Below are 25,637 nucleotides of genomic sequence, written 5' to 3'. Positions count from 1 at the left end.
GCTGTTTTCTTATGTAGTAATCACTTACAGTAAGTATTATTGATCAGACAGTCCAACTCCTTATGGGAGATTCTCAATGTTTTCTTTATTTTTTATTCTTTTCAGAAATACTACCTGGAAAAGACAAACGCAAAGAGACCAACCAGCCTGCTATTTGCGTGTCCACTATGCTGGCAGCTAGACTGTACCAGTGCTGTTCAGGGTGTGCTTTTAAAAATAAAGGAATTTTTGACAAATCCCCTATTTGGAGTTGGGCTAGTTTAAAATTTGTCAGATTAATAATACCTGCTGTAAGTGACAGCAACATAGGGAAAAAGGTTGTTTATTGTACATTTACTCTGGGATGATAGTAGTCATGTAATGCCTCAATGCAGGAACAAATGTTTTTCCTAGTACTGTGTAGGAATTCAGTTGCAGAGTTTGTTTATGTCTATGTGGAAGATCCTTGATTAGTTGATATCAAATAAATCACTTGTAAAAATACCTTGTAAAATACCTGGTAAGGAGCCCAGACCCTGAGTACTTCCTTCTCTACATCCTGTGCTGGAGGCTGCAATCTTCTCAAACAGCCTCAGAGTGATTTGCCAGATACTATTTCAAGTGATACAACGATCATTGCATGCAGGTCTCCTACTGCCCTGCATTACACAATATTTACCAGCTACCATAATTTAGTTGTAAAAATAGTGCTCAAGAAGCCTGTGCTCATTCTAAGTCACCTGGCACTTTAAAGGATCCCGAGTCATAATGAAAGTATTCCTTTTTACTTACCTGCAGATTCTTCCAGCCCTTATAGTCTTGTAGGTGCCTCGTTGTCCTCCTATTCCCCTTCCCTGATCCACTGTGGAGCCAAGTAAAGTCCGCAACTTAACTAAGTCGTCCACTACTGCACATGCACTGACTCTGCAGCATGCCTCCTTGATCACGTTCTGTGCATGCGTGGTTATGAGTCTTAACGAACTGTGCATCTGCAGAAATCTCCCAGCCACGGGAGCGTGATCAGAGGTGCAACTTTACCGCTGACTTTACCGGCGGATCAAGGAAGGGAATTGGGAGCCTCGAAAAGCCTTGAATTCTTCACTGCCATTGCTTGTAGGTTGTTTAAGCTGAGAATAAAAGTTTCATAATGGCAACCTCCCTGTAGGTGTTTATATGAAGATCAGAACAGAAGCTAGATAGTAGGCATTTATTTAAATGGAATATAATGTCAGCCTCCAGATTCCACTCACTACATGTCTAAATATTAAATAAAATAAAATTTGGGGCAAAGTATTTAGAACTCCACCAATAGTTTTCAATTCCTTGGTGCTTATGTGTGCTGTACTTATTATGCTCTGGTCAAATAGAAACAGGTCCTGAGATCAGAGCAGTGAAATATGCTGAACCAGCAGTGACACCAGGATGATCATGACAGTACTATTAACCAACCTCCCTAGCGGTATTGACAGTTATGCAATACAAAACATGCTGCGAACAGTATTAATGTGCATACACGTCAGTACTCTCCTGCACTGTATACTAGACCCTTGCTTGACACATCTTGGCAAGTTACAGGAAAAAAAAAGTTATGAAAATTAATTGGATCACTTTTTGCTCAGAAATCCTGGGGAAAATGAACGCCAGGGAATTAATATAATCTGTAACTTTATTTTTACAGGTACTGGCATGGAGACAACCTGCCCTTTGATGGTCCTGGGGGAATCCTTGCACATGCTTTCTTTCCAAAGACACATAGGGAGGGGGATGTACATTTTGACTATGATGAAGCCTGGACCATTGGAAATAATATAGGTAAATGTTGGTTGTGATTTACAGACAAGAGGAGCAGCCACATTAGCTGTACACTAAATCGTACTTAAGTTATCACGTCTCTCTTCATATGTGTTGCAGGAACAGATCTTCTGCAAGTCGCTGCTCATGAGTTTGGCCATGTGCTAGGCTTGCAACATTCCTCAGTCTCCAAGTCACTGATGTCTCCATTTTACACTTTCCGCTACCCACTCAGTCTTAGTGCAGACGATAAGCAAGGCATCCAGTACTTGTACGGAGCACCACTTCCCCCTACTGTAGCTCCAACTCAGAAGCCAGAAGGCAATCAGCCAGATCCCGAGAGCAATGAGATCCCTCATTCAGAGGTTAGAACAGTCTTGCTATCTGCATCCATAAATTTCATCTCCAGATGTTTTCTTGGAAGGGTCAGAGATTCTGCTTTATACACTTTTGCAAAAATGCCCAGTTTAAAGCATACATTTATGGATCAAAATATTTAGCTGTTTCCATGGAATTATGGATATTTGTACTTTATACAAGGCTGGATTTATACATCTTGTTGCCACCAGGTTTCTGGTTTGGCTTGTCTCTTTTGTGCAGTACCGCCTTCGAATCCGATGTGCAGCATCAGCCTCTCTTTCCATGACAAGCAGCTCCCCTACTGGATTCCCTGTGCAATCTTCTCTACCATGTGCAATCTCCATATGCAACACCCCCCCCCCCCCTCCTCCTTGGGCTGCTCTGCTTTCATGTGAAATCCCACATTGGCAGTCTTTTTCCATTTACACCCTGGTCCTCCATGTGTATCATACCCCATCCTTCATGTCCAGGCTGTGGCTATGTGGCCTTTGCAGAAAACCATTTGCATCTGAGCGTGCATAGCTGGGACATGCAAACTGATACATACAAATTATTACGTTTTATCTAGTATACTTTTTTTGTGTACCACAAATACAGATCTTCATGACTACCCAGCCATGAAATTACATATAGAAATCATTTATGTTATTTGATGGAAGTTTGATACAGGGAAGGAATTCAACTCCTGAATTCTTGGGAGCCCCTAAATCAGGGGGTGCTCTTTATGTACATGTAAGATCTGCCTCCAGGGAGCACATTCTTCAAATTCTGATAATACTGTGGTCCACGCATAGTGCACAACAGCATTAAGTCACTTCAGCATGCAGCACCACGGGTTACACCAGTAGCACAACTCGCGGTACTAGAGTAGCCCAACCGTTGCCAGGGTAACGTGCTATACTAATGAACGTTAGCATTAGTAGCATGCGTTAGAGTAGCAGCAGGTGTGCTATCCTAGTACCGCAAGTAGCACTACTGGCGTAATCTGAGGGGCTGCGGGCGGCAGTGACGGTAATGCTGCTGTGCACTATGTGCACACCGCAGTATTATCGCCATTTGATTAATCTACCCCATTCTACTGTACCAATTTCCAAATTATTTTTCAAAAATATTTCAAAGCACACATTAACTATAATACAATACATGTATACAATACGGTATAACTATAATACATACATGATCACGAAAACCCATAGCTGAATTTCAGATGTGCATGCGTCTAACTTTTGCTGCTTGAAAAAATGGTACAGATCTGTAGCAGTGTACTGCAATGTGTAATAACAGAGTGGTCTTGGGTTATGTTCTTTATTTGCAGCCAGATGCCTGTTCCACAGACTTTGATGCTGTCTCCACAATCCGCGGGGAGCTGTTCTTTTTTAAATCTGGTTATGTGTGGCGCCTTCGAGGAGGTAAACTACAGAGTGGTTACCCAGCCCTAGCTTCACGGCACTGGAAAGGAATCCCAGAATCTATAGATGCAGCTTTAGAAGACTCAGCTGGGAACATCTGGTTCTTTTACGGTAACTGAATAAGTCTGCTAAAATTTAATTTCAGCTGTCACAAATATAGAACAAGATCTACCAATTCCCATAAGAAATGTTACTGGTCCATGGGTTTGATTCACAAAACTTCTCTCATGAATGATCTTACCTTGGGCCTGGTGGACGAAAGGTCAGTAAAATTCCTGTGTGCAGGCAGTGCACGGCAATTTCACCAGTACCAAAACCAAGGGAGCGCCAATCATTACACTATTAGCGCCACAGGCATTACCAATATAACAGACACATTGCTATGGTGACACATGGCATCACACATGTTCCTATAGCTATGTGCACATTATTATTATTTAGTATTTATATGGCGCCGACTTTTTCCGCAGCGCTTTACAGGCCATATTGTCTTGTCACTTACTGTAACTGTCCCTCAGAGGGGCTCACAATCTAATCCCTACCATAGTCATAGGTCTATGTATGTATTGTGTAGTGTATGTATTGTAGTCTAGGGACAATTTAGTGGGAAGCCAATTAACCAATTGTGTTAGATGTGGGCGGAAACCACCCCTGGAGTGCCCAGAGAAAACCCATGCAGACACGGGGAGAACATACAAACTCTGTGTAGATAGTGCCCTAGCTGGGATTCGAACCAGGGGCCCGGTGCTGAAAGGCAAGTGTGCTAATCACTACACCACCGTGCTGCCCACACATTACCCCAGTAATGGTAAATATTGGCGGTGCTCCCCTTGTGTTAGTACCAGTAAAATTGCTGTGTGCTACTTGTGCATGGCAATTTAACCAGCCTTTCATGCAAAAAGTTATTAAACGGTGGCATGAAAATAAATATCATAAGTTAATCAGGAACAATTAAATGTTTTTCTTTGCCTGGAAACATAGTTTACAGATAATGTGAAACACGGGTAAGGGGAGATACATAAATAAATAAGTTTTGTTAATTTAATCTCCATACCTGAAGCATACTTTCATTTGCAATGTTGGCCCACAATGATAAGAATATCTTGACCTACAGTAGTAATCAACTTTCTGTTGTTAAACCTATTCACCACTTTTCTGAGTTGGTACCATCAACTTACACCAGAGAAAGTCTCAACAAGGGGAGCAAAAATTTGCAGAGTCCTTCAGGACAGCTTCAGTGATGGACAGCAGGACACACAGATGCCCAGTTAACCAGCCCTGGAATAATCGGGAACTGTCACGAATGAGGAGTGGATCCTCTCAACCGTGCAGATCTCCTGGATTCTAAATATTGCATAGTCTTCAGCAGAAGAAGATCTTAAACCTGAGCAGCAGAGACTCAGCATATTAAGCATAACCTCAAGTTACTTTACATAAATACTCATTATCAAATCTATCTATAGTTTCATAAATGCAAGACCCTAAAATAAGAGTAAAGTGAGGTTACCTTTTTAGTTTGTCTAGTGGTCAGTGAAGCTTCCATTTAAATAAAAATAAGCAGTATTCTATACATTTCAAGAATGAAGTAGGCAAAGGGATGCGATGTCAACATTGTTGTTTAAATCTTGGGATTGGAAACTGGACTTAGTAAAGTTGCTATAAGTGGCAGAACAGATTAATAACCTCCAGATTATAGCTCACTAAAGGAGAAACATTTTTGGTGGTGGAGACTGAGACAAATAATATGAGACTAGTAGTAAACCATAAAAAACCCCAAAGTATATGAGTGAAGCTAAAGGCCTTCAGGAACAGAGGTATAAAAATGAACAATTATCAACAAAATAATTTTAAAGCATTCAAATACTTGACATCAAGAGTGAGCTGCAACAACAGGGTTAATGAAGAAATTAGACCTAGGATTGCAACTGAAGGAAAATACCTCTTGACTTTCAGGAAAACTGTAGCTCCAGTTCTCCACAAGAAGTTGAAGTTAAGAATATACATGCCTGTAGTAACCAATGTTCATAAAGCTTGTACAACAACTTTAGACCCGTAGCCCTGACGTCTGTAATCATGAAAACCATGGAGCGGGCAGTCCTAGCCTACCTCAAGCTCTCCACTTCACCCGTCCTAGACCCCTACCAGTTTGCCTATAGGGAAAACAGGTCCACCGATGATGCGATCAATATCTGCTTGGAGCTCACCAACGACCACCTGGACAGGCCGGACACGTATGCTAGAATACTTCTCCTGGACTTCAGTTTCTAAATCTACCATGCACGATATGAAACAATATATCAATTGCCATACATGTAATGTTGTTTATCTAATATCGTGCCAAACATGTAAAGTCCAGTACGTTGGTTGTACCACCCGCCCATTGCGACAAAGAATATCTGAGCATTATAATAGAGCGGGTAGGTGCCTTAGGGATAAGTCCTATATCACCAAGATCTCTAGTGTTTCCAAACATTTCTTACATGTCCACTCTGGGGACATGTCCAGCTTTAAGTTTCAGGGTGTGGAGAGGATTGTGAGTTCTGTGAGGGGTGGGGACACAGACAGGATGCTGTTAAAAAGAGAGGCTTACTGGATTTGGAAATTGGGGACACGCTTACCTTTAGGTTTGAATTCTAGGTTAGATTTAAGTACGATATATAATGTTTAACAAACAGTGATGCATATTCACTCCTAGTTGTATGTTAGGCTGGTCTCCATATAGTTTTCAACATTTTCCAACGACCAATATAGACTGTGGGTGTACACGTATATTTATACATGTATATGTTCATGCAATACCCCCCCTTTTGCTATGCCAATCCCTCTTCCCCCCCCCTCTCTCCCCCCTTTTCTCTCCAAACCCCTCCTCTTTTCCCTCTAATTTAGTCCTGTTCCCTCTCTTATATACTTTCGATTTGCACATATTTGTCAACATGCGATGTTTGATGCTATGTTTTAAAAGGACATCTACTGTGTATGTTTTTTATTATTAGGTGTATTGTATTGATTCACACCATTTTAATCATGTCTCTTTAAGAATTGAGTTGACACCTATGGGCGTGTCTTTTTTCACCTATATAATCCGTGTAATGTTTGTCTTTTGTAAGCTATGATTAAGGAGCCGTTGCTCCGATACGCGTGAGCTTTTCCTTGCAATTTTGATGTTGGATTACAAATAAAGGTCTTCTTTTATCATATCCCTCCATCTGGTGCAGCTGGATTTTTTCTTTGGATTTCTGGATGTTTGGCTTGAACTTCCCTGCTCCCATATGTGTCACAGACGTGAGTGTAGCAGCCTGTCTACCAGTTGACTTCAGTTCGGCCTTCAATACCATCTGCCCACGCATTCTGCAACGGGACCTTGCTGCACTCGGAGTCCACCCAAGCCTATTACTGTGGATCACAGACTTTCTCACCAACAGATCTCAAGTCGTCAAACTGGGCGATATCCACTCACAAGCAGCGATCACGAACACAGGTGCTCCCCAAGGCTGCGTTCTGTCACCATTGCTGTTCTCTCTCTACACAAACAACTGCAGATCGGAGGCAGACTCCGTAAAGGTCATCAAGTTCGCCGACTACACCACCATCATTGGCCTTGTCACTAGGGATAACGTCCAAGAGTACTGCCAACAGGTGGAGAGAATTTGCAACTGGAGCAAGGAGAACAGGCTGGTGCTTAACACTGCAAAAACTGTTGAGCTAATCATTGACTTCAGGAAGTCTGCCCCCCCTCCGCCCCCCATTTATATTGACGGCACCGAGGTAGCCAGGGTGCCATGTGCACGGCTTCTGGGTACTATAATTTCCAGTGATCTCAGCTGGAAGCCCAACATCACTGCCACCCAACGGAAAGCCCAGCAAAGACTCTTCTTCCTCCGCCAGCTGAGAAAGTTTGGCATGACTCAAAAAATCCTAACCAGCTTCTACACCGCCACCATTGAGTCAATCCTCTGCTCCTCCATCTTGGTCTGGTATGCTGGGGCCACTGTAAATGACAAGGACAAACTTCAGAGGGTCATTAGGTCAGCTGAGAGGATCGTTGGGTGCCCCCTCCCCTCTCTTGCCCTGCTACACAACAACAGACTCAAGTCCAGGGCTCTGAGGATTGCCAATGATCCTTCTCACCCAGGCCATCGCTACTTCAGCCTGCTGCCACTGGGCCGGAGGCTTCGGGCCATCTCCACAAAGACCACGAGACACAGGAACTCGTTCTTCCCCTCGGCAGTCAACCTCCTGAACTCCCTCCACATACTACCATCAATGCAAACTCGGACGAGCTGCGGGGCGGTCTGTACCATGGCGGAACTTTCAACCACACCAACCAACCCACCAGACTAACCATCGCGGTGTCACACTAGGGACTGTGATGCTTTATGGATGTATAGGGAAATGCAATACTACGTGTAGTGAAATACAATCGCATGGAGCAATGCAATGTGCAGTGGTATTGCAATGAAATTAAACGCTAACTCACGCTAACTGATGCCTCTACGGCTCGCTGCTATCTATCTATGTCTCTATCTATGTCTCTCTCTAATCCAGATGTATTGTGCCAAAAACAATTCTGGGCATGACCCAGTCATGCTTGACGAAATAAAGTTTTCTGATTTTCTGACATTGACTCAGCAAGATGAAGACAGATTAGAAGTCTTTGAATCGTGAACGGAGGGTTGAAAGAGAAGTAAGAACCAAGAGCTGAATGGTATACTAGTAAGGGGTAAGAGTACAGTTCATTTTCATAAAGGCCCAAACAATAAATAGCACTGGATACATGTCCAGAATGGATAATGAAAGAAAAGCTAAAATGTGCTTAAATGGGTGCATACAAACATGAGATTCAGAAGTAGACAATGGAAGAATTTATTTATTTATTGTATTTATAAAGCGCCAACATATTACGCAGCGATGAACATTAATTTAGGTTACAGACAATATTTAGGGGTAAAATACAGCAATATGACAATACAGGAATACAAGAAAACCAGATCACCCAGCACAGTATGAGTACCAGGTAATGCTTAGTCAGTCACTGGAGGGGAGCATGGAGATTAGGCAAGTTAGGTTCACTCAGATGCATAGCATGGGTTCACAGTAATGGAGGTGCATGATCAGGTAGGACACAAAAGGAGGAGGACCCTGCCCAAAGGCTTACAATCTAGAGGGAGAGGTAAGGACACAAACGGTAGGGGACCAGAGTTCAGCTGTGGGTTTAGAGCACTTGTGAGGGGTAGTAGGCCAGAGTGAAAAGGTGAGTTTTGAGGGCTTTCTTGAAGATGTTAAAGGAGGGGGCTGCCCTAATGGGTGAAGGTAGGGAGTTCCATAGTGTTGGAGCAGCTCTTGAGAAGTCCTTGAGGCGTGCATGGGACTGGGTGATGCGGGGGGCGGTTAGGTGAAGTTCATTGGAAGAGCGGAGTGAGCAGCTAGGTGTGTACCTCTGAGTAAGATCGGAAATGTAGGTTGGACAGGTTTTGTGGACAGATTTGTAGGTCAGACACAGTATCTTGAATCTGATTCTGGAGTGGATAGGAAGCCAGTGGAGGGATTCTAGGAGGGGATCTGCCGTGGTGGAGCGATGGGAGCAGTGGATAATTCTGGCTGCCGCATTCATGATGGACTGCAGTGGGGCTGTTCAGGTCATAGGGAGACCAGACAGCAGGGCATTGCAGTAGTCAAGGCGGGAAATTATGAGAGCATGGATGAGGAGTTTGGTGGTGGCAGAGGTCAGGAAAGGGCGAATCTTACAGATGTTATGAAGGTGGAAGTTGCAGGACTTTGTGAGGTTTTGGATGTGGGAAGTGAAGGAGAGTGCGGAGTCCAGGGTGACACCCAGACAGCGGGCTTGAGAGGTAGGGCGAATGGTAGTGTGGTTAACAGTGACATGCACATCTGGGAGGTTTGTGGATGGCCGGGGTGGGAAGATCATAAATGTCTAGATTTAGTTTCAGGAACCTAGCGGACATCCAGGAGAAGATGGCTGATAGGCAGGAGGAGACCCTGTCCATGGTAGTGGTGGATATGTCAGGGGTGTGGAGGTAGATCTGGGTGTCATCTGCATACAGATGATAGTTAAAACCCATGGAGGAGATAACCTTGCCAATGGAGGATGTGTATAGGGTGAACAGTAGGGGGCCAAGGACCGAACCTTGGGGGACTCCCACCGAGAGGTGGTTGGGGGTGGATGAGGACTCATTGAAGGCGGTCGTGAAGAAGCGGTTGGAGAGGTAGGATGAAAGCCAGGACAGGGCGAGATCGTGAATGCCCAAGGACTGGAGGGACTGGAGGAGTAGGGGATGATCTACTGTGTCAAAAGCTGCTGAAAGGTCAAGGAGGAGGAGAATAGAGTATTTACCTTCAGCTTTAGCTATGGCAAGGTCGTTGACCACTTTGGTGAGAGCAGTTTCGGTTGAGTGGGCAGGTCGAAATCCAGATTGCAGTGGGTCTAGCAGTGAGTTGGCATTGAGGTACTGGGTCAGGAGTTTGTGAACCAGACGCTCAAGGAGTTTTGAGGCAAAGGGGAGGAGGGAGATAGGACGGTAGTTGGAGGGTAGCGAGGGGTCGAGGGAGGGTTTCTTGAGCAGGGGTAGTACAGTGGCCTGCTTGAAGTCTGAGGGGAAGAAGGTGCCTGTGGATAGGGAGAGTGACGAATAATGATGTGGAAGAAGATCTTGGAAGTTCTGGAGGAGTTAGAAGATGGAGAGAGAAGTGGCTGCTAACAAAACTGCCTATAGAATAAATGTGAATGAATCCACCTATAGAGGGTTATAGCACCAGATATGTAAGTAAGAGTTGATAAGACAGGACTGGGTATGCAAACTATGTTAATATTTTACCAGCTTACTTCAACAGCCATTATCTTGGAAACGAATGTTTCAAATCAATGTCTGATTACTGAAACTACATTTTATGTGCAATTCATTCATTTGAAGGATGCCTGTGATTAGTTCATTAGTGCCTATTAATAAGGTTTGTAACAATATTTTTTTGTTTTTGCTTTTTTTCAACTGCATTTATATTATATACACATTCGGGTCAAAATACTTAGATCTGCTCAGTGCAAATGACCATAATTGCATGCATAAGTAACCCACAAAAAAGGAAGGAGTTATCAGGCATAGCATCACCAATACAGGTGAGGTGGCCATTTGTGGGCTGATAAGGCTCCAATCAAACATACATCTCAAACACAATGCAGAGTAGTGGTTGATGCACCTCATTGCACCCACTCATTTTGACTAAATTTCAAAAAAAGGTTCATTCTATAGTATATGTATGGAGAAATACAGAGGGCTGATTTGGAAGGTTTCTTGGGTTGAGTTTTCCACCGCTGTTTTATTGCCCTGAATTAAATGACAGGAGTACTCTTCTGCTGCTTCTTTCACGCTCGACTATAATTACTTGCCTGAGCCATACTCTGCCATGTGAGTACATCTACACAACTTGTTACCGGCACTGAAATATGGTCATCAGATTTGGCTTTTCACCTCCAGCTATCATAATGTTTGTAGGCACCTTTAAACTTTAAAAATTGCCTGTCTCTCATACTGATCCGTCTCAATGATACCTTTGTGACAGGCATGCAGCCAGTGCAGTCAGCCCACCCAACCTGCAGAGACACTCAGTTTTAAAAAATCGGCTGCAAGCAATTTTACCCTCTACATTCCTAGCATTTGATGTTTTCTCTAAATTTCCAGGTACAACATTGAAGCACCTGTTACATCCCTCTGTTGCAATTTTCTACATAAGGCAGCTGGTAGAACTTTCTAGAGAAAATATTCCAGCTGAGAATTTTCTTTGGATTGGGTACTGAAGAGAATTAAGACTCGTTCTTCAAAAGATATTTGGAGTGCATTTCTTTAATCCACTTCATTATGGCCGGTACAAACACCCTTTTTTCACTTGTAATGATGTGTCACCCTGTCCAATCATAGTTCTTATACAGTTTATTCATTAAAAACAATCTCTGTGTATTTTTTAAATAACTAGGGCTAGCTTCTGGTACAAATATCTAACCCACACATTCTAAAAATGCACAAAAGTGCACAAAAAAAGCAATATTTTGAAAACATTTTTTCTTCTAATTTTGACATGTCAAAATGATTTTGCAAGCACAGTTAACATATTTTATTATTATATTATTATTATTACTACAGCAATAATAACACTGTTGCTATTATTATTGTCGTTATGAAGACTGTTGGTATTACTTTACTAAAAGATTAGTATTTTTGTCTTTGTTAATTCGGTAACATTTTTATTATTAGAAGTACATTTTTCCTACAAAGTTAAAAATCTCCCCCTTCACTCTAGCCCAGAGACACCGGATCAGGAGGATTTGGGCACTCAGGCACCCAGCCAGTCAGTTGGATCGGATAAACGATTGGTTACAACTATTGAAATTAAGCTGCCCAAAAATTATTAGTGTTAGCCACTTTTAGGGTGGGTTGCGGTTAGCCATTAGGTAGGGGGGTTAAGGTTAGGTATCTTCAAGGGGGGGGGGGGGTTAAGGTAGGTGCTGGGAAAGGCAATATTTTACTCATAGAGGCTTATCCCGGTGCTCAAGTGACGCAGTGCCTCTATAATACGTACACAGAGACACAGGGGCTGTTGCCAGAAGTATGTCTTCTCCTCACATTGCAATGTCCTGTGAAGAAGAAGAACAACAAACCTTTTGATCAGTGTGACCACATGATCCTGTTGCCATATGACTTGGAGTGTGCTGACTGGCTGCTCTTTATATAGCTTTGGACTTTGTTAAAAGAATAACAGCAGGTTCCTTGCAGAGTGGAGGATCCAGCCGCTATAGAAGTATATAGAAGTATAAGTATTGTATAAATACAGCGTTTAAACCTTTTACAGTGCTTGGGTTTAATATTCCTAAAGGTTTCTATTAGCTCATTTGAAGCAACTGAAATGTTACGATTATTCAGCATTTTTATTGAACTCTTTAGACATGATAGAGGCAGGCAGCTTCGAAACAATAATATTGATGGGTCCTGAGTGGGAGTAATAGTTAGTCATTGTTAATACATGGGAATAGGGCATGACACACCTTTTAACAACAGTAAACAATATATAGCTGTTTCAACATCAAACCACGCTATTCTGCAATCTAACAGAGTAAAGCAATAGGAAAATAGTGTGTCAAATAACTGATATAACTGGAGCATAACCTTTATTTACTGTGTGGAGTCTTTAAAAAAAGACTTCAGAGTCCATTTCTGCTTACATAAAATATGTAATAATAATTATAACATAGTTCATGCCCTGGGAATTCTGGTATTCTACATGCCTAGTTTTCACATTATACAATATGTTTCCATGTGACAAATTGAGACATAGTAACATTTATGGCATGAATGAGGAGAAAATTGCTGCAAAAGCAGTGTTAAGTTGCCTTTTGATGCTGTATTCAGCAATGTGGATATTGGTGTGATGATACAAGCTGAGACAGGCCTCGGGATCCCCACACATTCTTAGCACAGGGTTGTGTGTCTGCACACTGGAGTCTTGGCGTGTCATGTTAAGCCTGAGGCACAGCAGATATTCTCCTTTCTGACAGCTAGAACTCCCACCACTCCACTGCTCTGTGAAGCAACAAACCCTAGGGCACAATATTTCATGTGCAGGCTAGGACGAGGGCACAAGCAGACAGAACACAGGCCATACATGCTGCAAGAGGGGATACAAACACTGCACTCTAGAAAACAGATACTTGTTATGCCACCAAATGATATTAAATTACATGGAATATGATATAGATGCTTTTCACTCAGCAAAATATTTTTAAGCCTTTGCTTTGAAAGAAAACTTGTAGGCACAGGTTTAAAAATTACTAGCCATCAGTGGTGCTATTAGTGAGCTATTTTGCTATCTATTAGTGATTATAATTAGCATTTCACAAACACGGTTAAAGCTGAATACCAGGAATTTTGTCTACTCGACATTAGCAACGCCATCTACTCCCCCATACCAATAGTCTGCTTTGTAACTATAAATAAAGAAATCCTCAAAGATGGATGGATGGATGGATGGATGGATATGAAATTATGGAAACAGAAAAAATAATCTGTGCACTGCCTATGTCCACCAATACCTAAAAAAAATAAACAATAAAGAACTTGTATATTTTATTAATGTGATTACATCAAAAACACTATGCCCATAAAAGCATTGGCACAAATCTCCAATTCTGGGCAACAGATCTGGAGTAGCCACTAAACCCATGTGCTGCAGCTTCATGTGTTCCTGTAATGTGCATCCAGGGAGCACTTGAGTTTGGTCTAAATTTGAAGCAGTCCACCCCAATCACAGAAAGCCGCACTCAAATCTAATTTAATCCAATCCAAGTTCAAAACAGTCCACCCCAACTGGAGGCAGCTGCTTCCAACGTACCGTGTCGCAGTTATCCTCTGAAAAATATCTAGTTATCCTCTGAAAAAAAGTGACCAGTCAAATGCTACTGCTATATATGGTTGCCATGGAAACTGTGGTGATGTAACAAAGGCCACGGTGCATCTAGAAGAAGCCCACAATAAATGTAGAAAAGTGTGGACGTGGGTTTAATGGCTATTGTAGTTGAGCACAACAAATTCCTCTCTTGCCTTAAATCTACCCATAATTGGAGATCTGTGTCCAATGTTTTGGACATATAGTTTTTGAAACAATTTGTTTGTTTGCAACTACATTAATAAAACAACTGTTAGGCTCCCTGCATACTGCAAATCCGCTTTGCGATTCCGATTCCGTTTCCGATTTGCAATTCCGATTTTCCCTGAATGCAATCAACAGAAAAACGGAAGAAAAAACGCAGCATGCAGTAACGATTGGATGTAAAAACCGATCAGATATAAAAACCAATTAAAAATCGAAATAGGAATCGCATGAGGTGTGCAGGGAGCCTGAAATAGCATTGGTGGACATATGCACCGATATTTTTTTTATTTTGTTTAAGTCTCTGCCTGACACCCCTTGTTAACATTTGAATGTATCCCTATTTATCAACGTTTGACCATGTTTAACACAGGCAAACAAATTCAACTTACAAACAAATTCAACTTACAAATAATCTCCTGGAACAGAACCTGTTTGTAAGTAGGGGATCACCTATCATTGTAAATACTGTATGATTTGGATAATGACACAATCCACCGAAGTGCATGAAGCAGTAGGCTTGTTCTGCAATCATGATTCTATCTCATCCAGCTTGCTGTACTACTAGCAGTAAGCCTATGTTCACACTATAAATAACCAGCGCTTTTGCAAGCGCTGAGCAATGTTTTGGGATTTAAATCGCCTTTCCCTGCGTTGTATAAAGCGCTTTTTTAAAGCGCTTTTGCAGAGGGTCTTTTTTTTTCACGTCCTGACATCACTCAGGAAGTGAACTCTTGTACCCGGACATGAATAAATACAATGTATTTATTAATGAAAGTGCTTGGGAAATCGCTATACAAAGCGCTTTTTCAAGCACTTTGCGGTTTCCCTATACCTTCCATTATAGGCAAATCGCCCAGAAAATGGAATATGCAGTGCTTTAGGGAGCGGATTGAAATCAGAGTGTCTTAAATGTTTTACAGCTTCAAAGGAAGAATAAAGACAGCAGATACATGCAGGTTAAACATTTGTATTTGTAAGAAATGTCAGAGAACCATTTTGAATAATTCTCAAGATATTAAAAGTGTTTTAGTGAGTGAATAGAATGGAGTTCTATCCTGTTTCGGATTGCATGCACTTCACTAATCACAAGGGCTCCGTAAATATCATGGAAATAGTGGTGCCCTTTTTCCACTTATGTGATTTGATATTTCCCCAAAGGCAAATGTAATGCCTTCTGCGTATTTCCTGCATTTGCGTTTAAGTCAATATGAGCGCAAGAGAATCACATAACAAACACAGTTCTGTACAATTTTTTTGCGATTTGCTTATTTTATTTTTTTTCCACACTAATGAATTGTCAGAAAAATATTCTGTAAAAACGAATGATTGCAAGTATTGTCTGATGATTGTGTTTTCTTTTTCTTATTTCAGGCCAACAATACTGGGTTTATGATGCAAGGCTTCAGGCAAGGGGTCCCTTCCAGATATCAGATCTTGGATTGTCTGTAACCAGCATTCAAGCTGCTATTTTATGGGGCACTGACAAAAACAAGAAGACATATTTATTCCGAGGATCAGAATACTGGCGTTTAAATACGGACACTCGACGGGTAGAAAGTGGATATTCTCGCAGCATGAGTGACTGGAGAGGAGTACCTCTGAGCATAGATGCTGTCTTTCAGGATGAAAATGGTAAGTCTCATAGATAGGCTACAACAAAGTGTTTGTCCATTTTATCATTCCTTACCGTGTACATGTAATTAAAGCACAGGGATATTTGGGCGCATGGTGAAGCCAAAAAATGGCTAACCCTGCTCCTGCAAAAGTCCCAGCGGAGTTAATTACAGTTCCACCTTGTGGTGGCTGTGGACTTTGGGATGACCTCATTTGACTGCCAACTACTGCTGACAGACGAATTACACTGTTTTTATCGTAATTTGGGCTCTGTCTCTTGACAACGCCCAAATTACTGGCTGTGCACTGCTATAGCCCTAATTAATATTATGGCCTAATTGCTATTATGGCCTAATTGCAATTATGGCCTTTGGCGGCGCCTGGTGCGCCACCCACAATTCCAGCACCATTTTTGACTGAATCGTCCTCACCTACTTCACAATTGGTTATGTGGTACTGACATAAGCTAGTACAGTGTCTCTCCTAAAACCTGTACATTTTGCTTTTCCAGGTTTTGCCTACTTTTTGCGGGGAAGATACTACTGGAAGTTTGACCCAGTACAAGTAAGAGTCATGGAGGGTTACCCTCGTTTAGTCAGCCAAGACTTCTTTAACTGCCCTGCAATGGCTTCTTCAAGCAACTCACTGCGATGAAGATGGACAATTCCATGAAAAGTGTGCTCTAATATAACATCACAAGGAACACTACCTTTCCTGAGCTCTAGGGGACATCAAAGCCCAGCTTTCACTGCACTGTACACAGACAAACAGAGACCAAACTTCTCTGTAAAGTGTCCTGCTCTTTCCTCTTAGCCTTTTTATTGAGCTGAACATTTTCACATCAAGAGCTGTCCACCATTGACTAAAGGGACATCTCACAACTATGTGCCAAGTCATTATTTATTGGCATGGAAAACATGAAACTGGCATGGAATACCCATGCATGAAGTAACTTGTATTTGTTTGTGATATCACAAAGCCAACTGTCTTCTTCAGTGTTTGGGTGGACTTAAGGTCATTGCAACAACATCTACAAAGGATATTAGCATGGGCAAAATGATTTTACAACAAACAAAGATCCAACTAAAAATCTTGTAGTGAACATTAGTAATTTATGGCTGTGAAAAAAAATGTGGTTTTGCAAACAGTGAAGATGTTAAACCAACCAGTGAAAATACAAAAAAAGGACTGTTTGTTAATTTAATGTTTGTAAAAAAGCCTTTGCCTCTATCGGTGCTGGTCGCTGAATTCATGAGGTATTTGGCCCGGGATTGTTGATGTGTGTAACTGTCTGGAAACAGCAATGTCACCCTAATGATTACATTTTTCTGCTGAGGTAAAATAAAACCAACAAATGACCTCTTACTGCTGTAAAGCTATGGGCTGGTATTTACAAATGGTTATTTGATATCAGTTCCTCCAGTCAAGATCATTATTTTTTTGTGGGAAGCTGACTACACTAGAGCTGAATATTTGCATTGATCACTCAGATTTATGGTCAGATTGGTCTCAAGTGATTTGTTCCAATCAGCACTGATCCACTACTTCCTTCCAATACAATGTGCTTGATTTGCTAAGGTGGTAACCACTGGAGAAAAAAAATAAAAGGGGAGGGTGGGGATGTAATAGAAGAATAAAATAACTTCTTGTTTATTGTACAAAATGCAAGTAAGTATACAACGTATCTATTCATGCAATACACAGAGAATCAGTTACAAACTTCTGGTAATAAGCTTCAGTGCATACACATGCCCCAGCAGTCCATAAGCAATACATCATCTAGGTGCAATCAGTTTGTTATCTAGGTTGAAAAATGATGTGATAATCAAGTTCCACCTCTTGAGCTTAAGGACTTGAGCCCACTGCTGTTTTTAAACATGCATAATTATACATGCATTTTTTAAGTGGGGTTGAATGCGTTTTGACGCATTTTAACATGCTGAACGTTAAAATGCAAGAGAAAAGAGAAGTCACCAGGGCATAAACTATTTCTCTGATTGGATAAAGGCATCACCTTTCCATATCTAGTAATAATATCTGTGGACGCCCGTCAATGTAGAGAACATACAAGCCCCTACTTCCTGTGGTAAGATATTTCACTTCATAACTACTCTTAAAGAATATGTGAGGTGGATTTTAAAAAAAAGTTAGACTTCCCTGGGGCTTCTTACAGCACCTCATAGTTTCCCCTCATAGTCTCTGTGTCCCTCACCACAGCTGCGCTGTCAGCCATTCGTCAGCTGTTCTTGCTGTAATGATCCATGCCGCACCAGGTCGGCTTCTTCTATGCATGCGTGAGTAGGCACATGTGCTGCTCGCGGTTGCACTCCAGTCTCATCCATCCATGTGTATGTTATTCTTACAATGTCATAGTAAAGCCCTTATTCAATTCACCCTTTTGCCCCTAAGTTTTCTCCTGGGTGATATTTTCAAACCTAATAAAATGCCTTTTAACCATTTTTGCCTTTTGGACATGACTTTCACGTCCAAAAGGCTGCTGCTCTGCTCCCGCACGCGTGCCGGCGTTCTCCTGTGCTGCCCTCCCGGTAGCCCGGAGATCAATGAATGGGAACATTGTTCCTATTCATTTATCTAAGTCCCCGGTATAAAAACCGACAGCTTCTTTTTAAAGGCCGCAGCCTTTTAAAAAAAAAAAAATCACGTCCTCCTTGTAATTCCTGTAAGCGAGCGTGCTCACTCACAGGATAAAAAAAGCAGAAAAATCACTGTTGCCATCTTGTGGTCAAATAGTAAAACTACATACACATACATTTTAATTACAAAAAGATACAATAGATTACATTTAAGATTAACTGTTTACCTTCCACACCCAAAAAATACCCCCCAAAATTTTTTAACTACATTTTTTTTAAAAAATTACAATTTAATAAACAAACAAACAAACCCTAAATAGTTACCTAAGGGTTTGAGCTTTTTTTTAATATGCATGTGAAGAGGGTATACTACTAATATTTTTTAAATTATAAGCTTGTAAATAGTAAAAAAAAATGCACCTTTATTTCAAAATAAAATATTGGCACCATACATTGTGATAGGGACATAATTTAAATGGTGTAATAACTGGGACGAATTGGCAAATAAAATACGTGGGTTTTAATTATGGTAGCATGTATTATTTTACAGCTATAATGGCTGTAAACTGAGAAATAGTGAATTTTTTCAATTTTTTCTTAATATTCCTGCTAAAATGCATTTAGAAAAAAATATTTCTTAGCAAAATGTACCCCCCAAAGAAAGCCTAATTGGTGGCGGAAAACAACAATATATAGATTAATTCATTGCGATAAGTAGTGATAAAGTTATTGGCGAATTAATGCGAGGTGAAAATTGCTCGAATGCATAAGGTGAAAAACGACTGAAGGCTAAAGTGGTTAACCCATTCAGGTTCCGTCGTTTTCACGTGAGAAATGTTCACCTCCCATTCATTAGCCTATAACTTTATCACTACTTATCACAATGCACTGATCTATATCTTGTTTTTTCCGCCACCAATTAGGCTTTCTTTGGGGGGTACATTTTGCTAAGAGCCACTTTACTGTAAATGCATTTTAACAGGAAGAATAAGAAAAAAATGGAAAAATTCATTATTTCTCAGTTTTCAGCCATTATAGTTTTAAAATAATACATGCCTCCATAATTAAAACTCGCGTATTGTATTTGCCCATAAGTCCCGGTTATTACACCATTAAAATGATGTCCCTATCACAATGTATGGCGACAATATTTTATTTGGAAATAAAGGTGCATTTTTTCCATTTTGCATCTATCACTATTTACAAGCTTAAAATAAAAAAAAAATATAGAAATATTTCATCTTTACATTAATATTTAAAAAGTTTAGACCCTTAGGTAAATATTTACATGTTTTTTGGGAGGGTGGGAGGTAAACAATAGATTTATAATGTAAATGTGTGTTAATTCTTTTTGTTTTTGTTTTTCAGGTGTAGTATTACTTTTTGGCCACAAGATGGCGGCCATGAGTTTGTTTACATGACGTCACTCTAAGCGTAGCACGTGCTTAGAGTGACGCATCGGGAAGGAGACGGCCAGAAAAAGCTCAGCTTCCGAGAGAAGCTGTCGCTTTTTCAGCGGGGGAGAGGAATCAGTGATCGGGCTCCATAGCCCGATACATTGATTCCTTGGCTACCGAATCCGCGGCCGGGAGTGCGCGTGCACGCGCACGATCGGGCGCGCGGTAGCGCGCATGGTTCCTGGACATAGAAACTACGTCCAGGAACCAAAATAGGTGAAGCAAGAAAATTTAATTTTAAAATAACCTTTTCACCTTCTTTTTGGCACTTTTTCAATTGCCTAGTGCTGTAAAGTCAATTTAAACAGAAGATAAAAAAATATCTCCTAGGAGAAAACTCAGGAGAAAAGGTGAATTGCATATGGGCCTTTATCTCTTACCTGAAAGTCAAATTTGCTGATTTTATTTATAAAGCTTCTATAAGTTACCATGCTTTCAATGTTGTTACCACAGAAAAATGCACAGAACCAGAGCAACATGCATCCTCGAACAGCTGCTCCAGACATGCATACAGCACACAAGATTAACAGTGCACCGCACTTTTCAGTATGGAGACCATAATTTGATCTAAATCGTGATTATTTCAAGAGCCCTCAGTAAAATGTAGCTGTAAAAATATATATTACAGTAGTTAAAACTATAACTAATTACAAGCTACAAGTATACTAGGCGTATTACTGATACTTTTATTGCTTATGTTCTGATGCCTGTTTTTAATGTTTTTATCCTAATTCAAGCCACTCAAAAAGTGAACCAGAGACAAAATAACCAGATTGCTTTCTTTGATGGGCAAAAAACAAACAAAATACCCCAAAAACTGTATTAAAAGAAAAAGCAAAAATATACCAGCAGGAAAACAGCAACCTTTCTCTATGCCTGTTTGAAGCATCTTAAAGTGACACTGAAGCAAAAAAATAAATTATGATATAATGAATTGTATATGTAGTATGGATAATTAATAGAACAGTAGCAAGAAAATAGTCTCATTTTTATTTTCAGTAATATAGTTTTTTTATAACATTGCATCATTCTCTAATATTTGCGATTTACACACTACACTCAGCATTCTAAATGATTTCAGGCTAGTGAACTTTTGAACTATCCTATGCAGAAAAACAAAATACAATGACAGACACTTGAGATAATACGCTTCAGAAGACAGAGCTCTCTGCGACTTTGAAAGTTGTGGAGCTCAGATAAGCTTTTTTGCTTAGATAACAACTGGAGTTTCTTAAAGTGGATCCGAGGTGAACTTTTACTCATTGCATAATTGTGTTCCTTTCCTATTGTTTATAGGGCATTTCTCAAGCCAAATACTTTTTTGTTTTTGTTTTAATACTCTAATTCCCTATAAACTAAATAAACCACGCCCACAGGGTTTCAGAGAGCCTTGGCAGTAGCAAGGGCTCATGGGAGCTCAGTCTGGGCAGGAGGAGGAGGTGTTACTAGACATTGCTTTCAGAGGCAGAGGGGAGGAGGGAGAAGGGGGATTAGGTTCTTTTCACAGGCTTAGTGATCGAGATAAGCCTGCCTCTGTGTAATGTTTACAAACAACATGGCTGCTGTCATTGTATCACAGGAAGAAATAATCATTTTCTATTAAAGCTGTGTGCAGCTAGGTTTGCTGTGTAAACTATCTAAACTTTAGATAAGATATATAGACAAGTTACTTGTTATAGTTAGTTTTTCATCTCGGATCCGCTGTACTGGAAACAATATTAGACTCATATCTCTGCTGCTAATGTTTTATTTCTTAGCTGTACTACACATACAAATCATTATATCATACGTTTATTTTCACTTCAGATTCCCTTTAAAGCAACGGTACAGGAGTTCACAGTGACAAGTGGCTAGACTGGCCTCAAAATATATTATTATACTCTATTTGTATAGCAAAGGTATTGCACAGTCGGCAGGCCAGTCTACCCACCCTGCATATATGCATATTGGTTTGCCTAAGAAGATAAAATGGACTTGTGCTGAAAGATTGCTAGCACTGTTAGTGTGAATTTATCTGTGATTAATGGTTGCATGCCTATGGACTGTTTGGGTGCTCTAAAGACTATTATAAGAATTTAGAAATAGTGATTTTCTGTTGTGGGTGTACATCGCATATTTTGCAATGTTGTAGGTTACAGGAACAACAGGAACTTATTTTTACTACTGTTATATCCAATTTCTCATACACATGTGGTGTAGTGATAACTAAAGTTGCATCACCTGCATCATTAAAGACCATATATGATCCTGCAAACTTGCCCTGGATGTATTACAAATGATATACTTTTAGGTGCAATGAGTTTTCAGCCCTACCCTAGGACTATAGTGAGGGTTCCTCAAATGTTAGTGAATACTCACGGGTGCAATTTTTAGACTTGTGACAACAGAGAGAACTGTGTTTTAATATAATTCCAATGTTTACAATTCCAGACAATTAACATCTTCTCCAATGATATTCAGGTAGGAAAAACTTAATACATTAGGATCAATGATGCAAAAATAACACCAGTCACTTTTCCTTTAAAGTCTTACATTGGGTCCGTAGCTTACAGACAAGCTATTACATTCTCTATGAACATGATTGCTACTAAATCCTTAGGATTGAGAAGCTTTAAGGTAGCCATACACTGGTCGATTTGCCATCAGATCGACCAACAGATAGATCCCTCTCTGATCGAATCTGATCAGAGAGGGATCGTATGGCTGCCTTTACTGCAAACAGATTGTGAATCGATTTCAGCATGAAACCGATCACAATCTGTGAAGCTGCCGCTGCGGCCGCCTCCCCCACCCTGCAAACATTACCTGCGTCGGCCGACGCGACTCCCCCGGTCTCTGCTGTCTTCTTCTCTGCGCTGGTCTCTGGGTCCGGCTGGCTTCACTGAACTTCCTGCCGGGGGAAGTTTAAACAGTAGAGGGCGCTCTACTGTTTAAACTTCCTGCTGGGACAGGAAGTTCAGTGAAGCCAAGCCAGCCGAACCCGGAGCCCGGAGAAGAAGACAGCGGAGACCGGGGGAGTCACGCCAGCTGGAGAAGGTAATGTATTGCCGCTGTATTGCGTCGGTCGTCGGGCATTTGAACGCCGCTATCGACGCACTCCCGACCCACCGGCGTTCAGGCAAAATCTTCCGCACGGATGGATTGACGGGAATCGACGGGAACGATTGATTTCGGACGGAAATCGATCATTCTGTCAGCGCTTGCGCAACGATTTCAGCAGATTTGATCACAGTGATCAAATCTCCTGTATATCGGCGGGAAAATCATTAGATGTTTGGGCCCCTTTACCCTCTTCTTAGTTCCATTGTTACCCAGAGCTTCCTGTTGTTGCTTTGCAGACTACATTATTCATATATTCCCACTGGAGCTTCTCCATTAAGAAGCAGTAAACGTCACCAGCCACTAGAGAATATTTTTGGTTTACAGTGATTTACATATTTTTGGTCTTCTAGAAATGTGCAAACATAGTTTGGCAAAATGTCTCATGTCGCAGCTCATAGTTGGGAACTACTTAACACATCTAAGGTCTGCCACAGTTTGATACCTACTACTTTTCAAGTGTACCTTTAGTGAAATAAAACTCCCCCAAAAGGGTACTCACCTCAATAGAGAGAAGTCTCTGGATAATCTTTCTCCACCAGGCCATTCCAGTTCTGCGTCATCACAAAAACGGTTGACAAGACATTGTCAACAACTTGGACATGCACAGTACCTGATTGGGCTTGGCTTTTTCCACCAAAGCCCAAGTGGGTCTATGCTACTGCACAGGAACAGTGCAGTGCAAGCTCCCCCTTGTATGAGAGCGCAGCCTTGAGTTACAGCAGTCGCATCAATAGAACCGTGTGGTGGAGAGCGACAAAGCAAGCCTTTGGATTCAGGGGCTTTCCACTACCGAGGTAAGTATCTAACTTTTTAATTAAAAAACACTCAGGTTTGCTTTGAACATGGGTCCTCTAACCTGTCCTCAGACCTCACCAACAATACATATGCTGTAGATCTTATAACAAGTCTAAAGGAAATATAGCTAATGTTGCCTATACATGGTACAATTTTTTCATCCAATCTTACCATTTGTATGTAATATAAGGGAACTGCCTAAATTACCCATTCAATATATTCACTCAATTTACCCTTATACCACCTAGAAATGGTAAGACTGGATTAAAAAAATGGTACCATGTATGGGCACCATAAGACGTTCAGACAGAAATGAACCATCATGTTATGGAGGGGATATCCTAAAAATGTGTACTGTTGGTGAGTTCTAAGAACAGACCTAGAAAGCCTCTGCTCTACAGCAATCACGGAGCATGCTCTCCAGGGAGGGGAATTCTGTAGATTGATTCACAGGAGAATTCTGGGAGTCACTGTTAGCAATAACTTACACCTGACATCTCAGGTAATAAAATTAAGGCTAACTAATTCAACAATTATAGAAACCAAATGTAAACATCACAAACCGAGGGTTTGTGAGCAGAGTAGATTGTCCAAATGATGGTGCTATTATTAAACAAAAGTTACCAACAGTACTTGGCTAGTTTACTGGCATGCTTTAATCCTTACTTGTTAGCACGCTGCTCCTGTGTGGACAGATCACAGACGAATCATACTAGCCTCAATCCTGTGTGTGACGACTCTACTAGCAAGGGGAGGGGGAAAAGGCAGGAGGGAGAGAAACACTGTGTGTGTAATTCCTTATCTTAGTAACTAAGCATTGCTGGAAATTAAAGCTTGTATTTTACTATAATAGTATTATCCTGATTCAAAACTTCCTGTCTGTGAAATATAACCTCTAGTTTATTGGCTAATTTAAAAGAAAAATAGAAAGCCTTTAGCTTGTAAGCCTTCTCGAGACTCAATTCCTGTTGACTAACAATGTTAGAACATATAATCAGAAGGAGGGTGAGATATTTTTTGCAAATATAAGTGTCATCCAGATACATTAATTAAAAGGGATCTTGCAAGGATTGTGAGGTATTTATGGCAATTAGGTAAGACCCTTGGTTTACTTTACATGCACATAGACTTAGGCTGACATGGAGAGTTTTTACTGACCCTATCCTGTGCACATTGTTGGAACCTGGAAACGGTTAACTGTTGGTTACTGAGCAGGTGGGGGAGGGGGGGGCACTCGGGGGGCACAGTGATTCCCAGGGGGCCAGTGCTCCAGTTTAGTGCCACCCATGAGGGGAACATGTTCTCATCACTTCAAGTATTCGAGCATCTGTAGTGTTTTTACGCCTCCTATTTGCTAAGAAAAGAGTATGTAGTAGAGAAAACATTGTGATCATAATACATCCTTGATATGTTTTCATTGCACAGTGTTAATTGATGTGTTATCACTCTCTGATCAAGCCATTATGCAGTGTTATGAATAAACACTGATATTTAAATAATCAATGTGAATTTATTAAACTTCAGTGTTGTATATAACTTTTGTTTTATAAATGTAATAAACAGACTTTGTTTTTGTTTTGTTTTTTTTAGAAAATGTTTGTGCATTTGTTCTCAGGTATGAATTGTAGCAATCAAAATACAGTACCTTTTACTACACATCTTTGAGGTCTTACTTCTCTAACTGTAAAATCTTCCTTATGTGAGTGTATCTGAAACAAACTGTACCCCCCAAATCCACCGTGCAGTGACACTTATTTTCCCACTTTGCACTTCCCTCACCATCTCCTCCAGCTCACATATTGCAATCCACCATATAACCTCTGTTTTATAGAATTTGTATTTGATGCTTAGCCCATGTCAGGGAGATCAAGCTTAACATT

The 25,637-nt window shown here is 40.8% G+C and overlaps 1 protein-coding gene across 1 annotated transcript in view; it reads left to right on the top strand.

Moving 5' to 3' along the window:
- The window catches only part of MMP11 (matrix metallopeptidase 11), an 85,702-nt gene extending 67,554 nt beyond the window's left edge, over nt 1-18,148 (top strand). Inside the window, exons 4-8 of the mRNA XM_068271562.1 lie at nt 1,658-1,791; nt 1,891-2,135; nt 3,446-3,650; nt 15,567-15,827; nt 16,321-18,148. Of these exons, the coding sequence (XP_068127663.1) occupies nt 1,658-1,791; nt 1,891-2,135; nt 3,446-3,650; nt 15,567-15,827; nt 16,321-16,463 (988 nt within the window). The 3' untranslated portion in view covers nt 16,464-18,148. The remainder of the gene's footprint in view (nt 1-1,657; nt 1,792-1,890; nt 2,136-3,445; nt 3,651-15,566; nt 15,828-16,320) is intronic.
- Nucleotides 18,149-25,637: the final 7,489 nt, after the last annotated feature.

Source organism: Hyperolius riggenbachi, chromosome 1 (genome assembly GCF_040937935.1).
Source record: "Hyperolius riggenbachi isolate aHypRig1 chromosome 1, aHypRig1.pri, whole genome shotgun sequence".
NCBI classification, from domain to species: domain Eukaryota; kingdom Metazoa; phylum Chordata; class Amphibia; order Anura; family Hyperoliidae; genus Hyperolius; species Hyperolius riggenbachi.
This window is presented reverse-complemented; position numbering and strand designations above follow the sequence as displayed.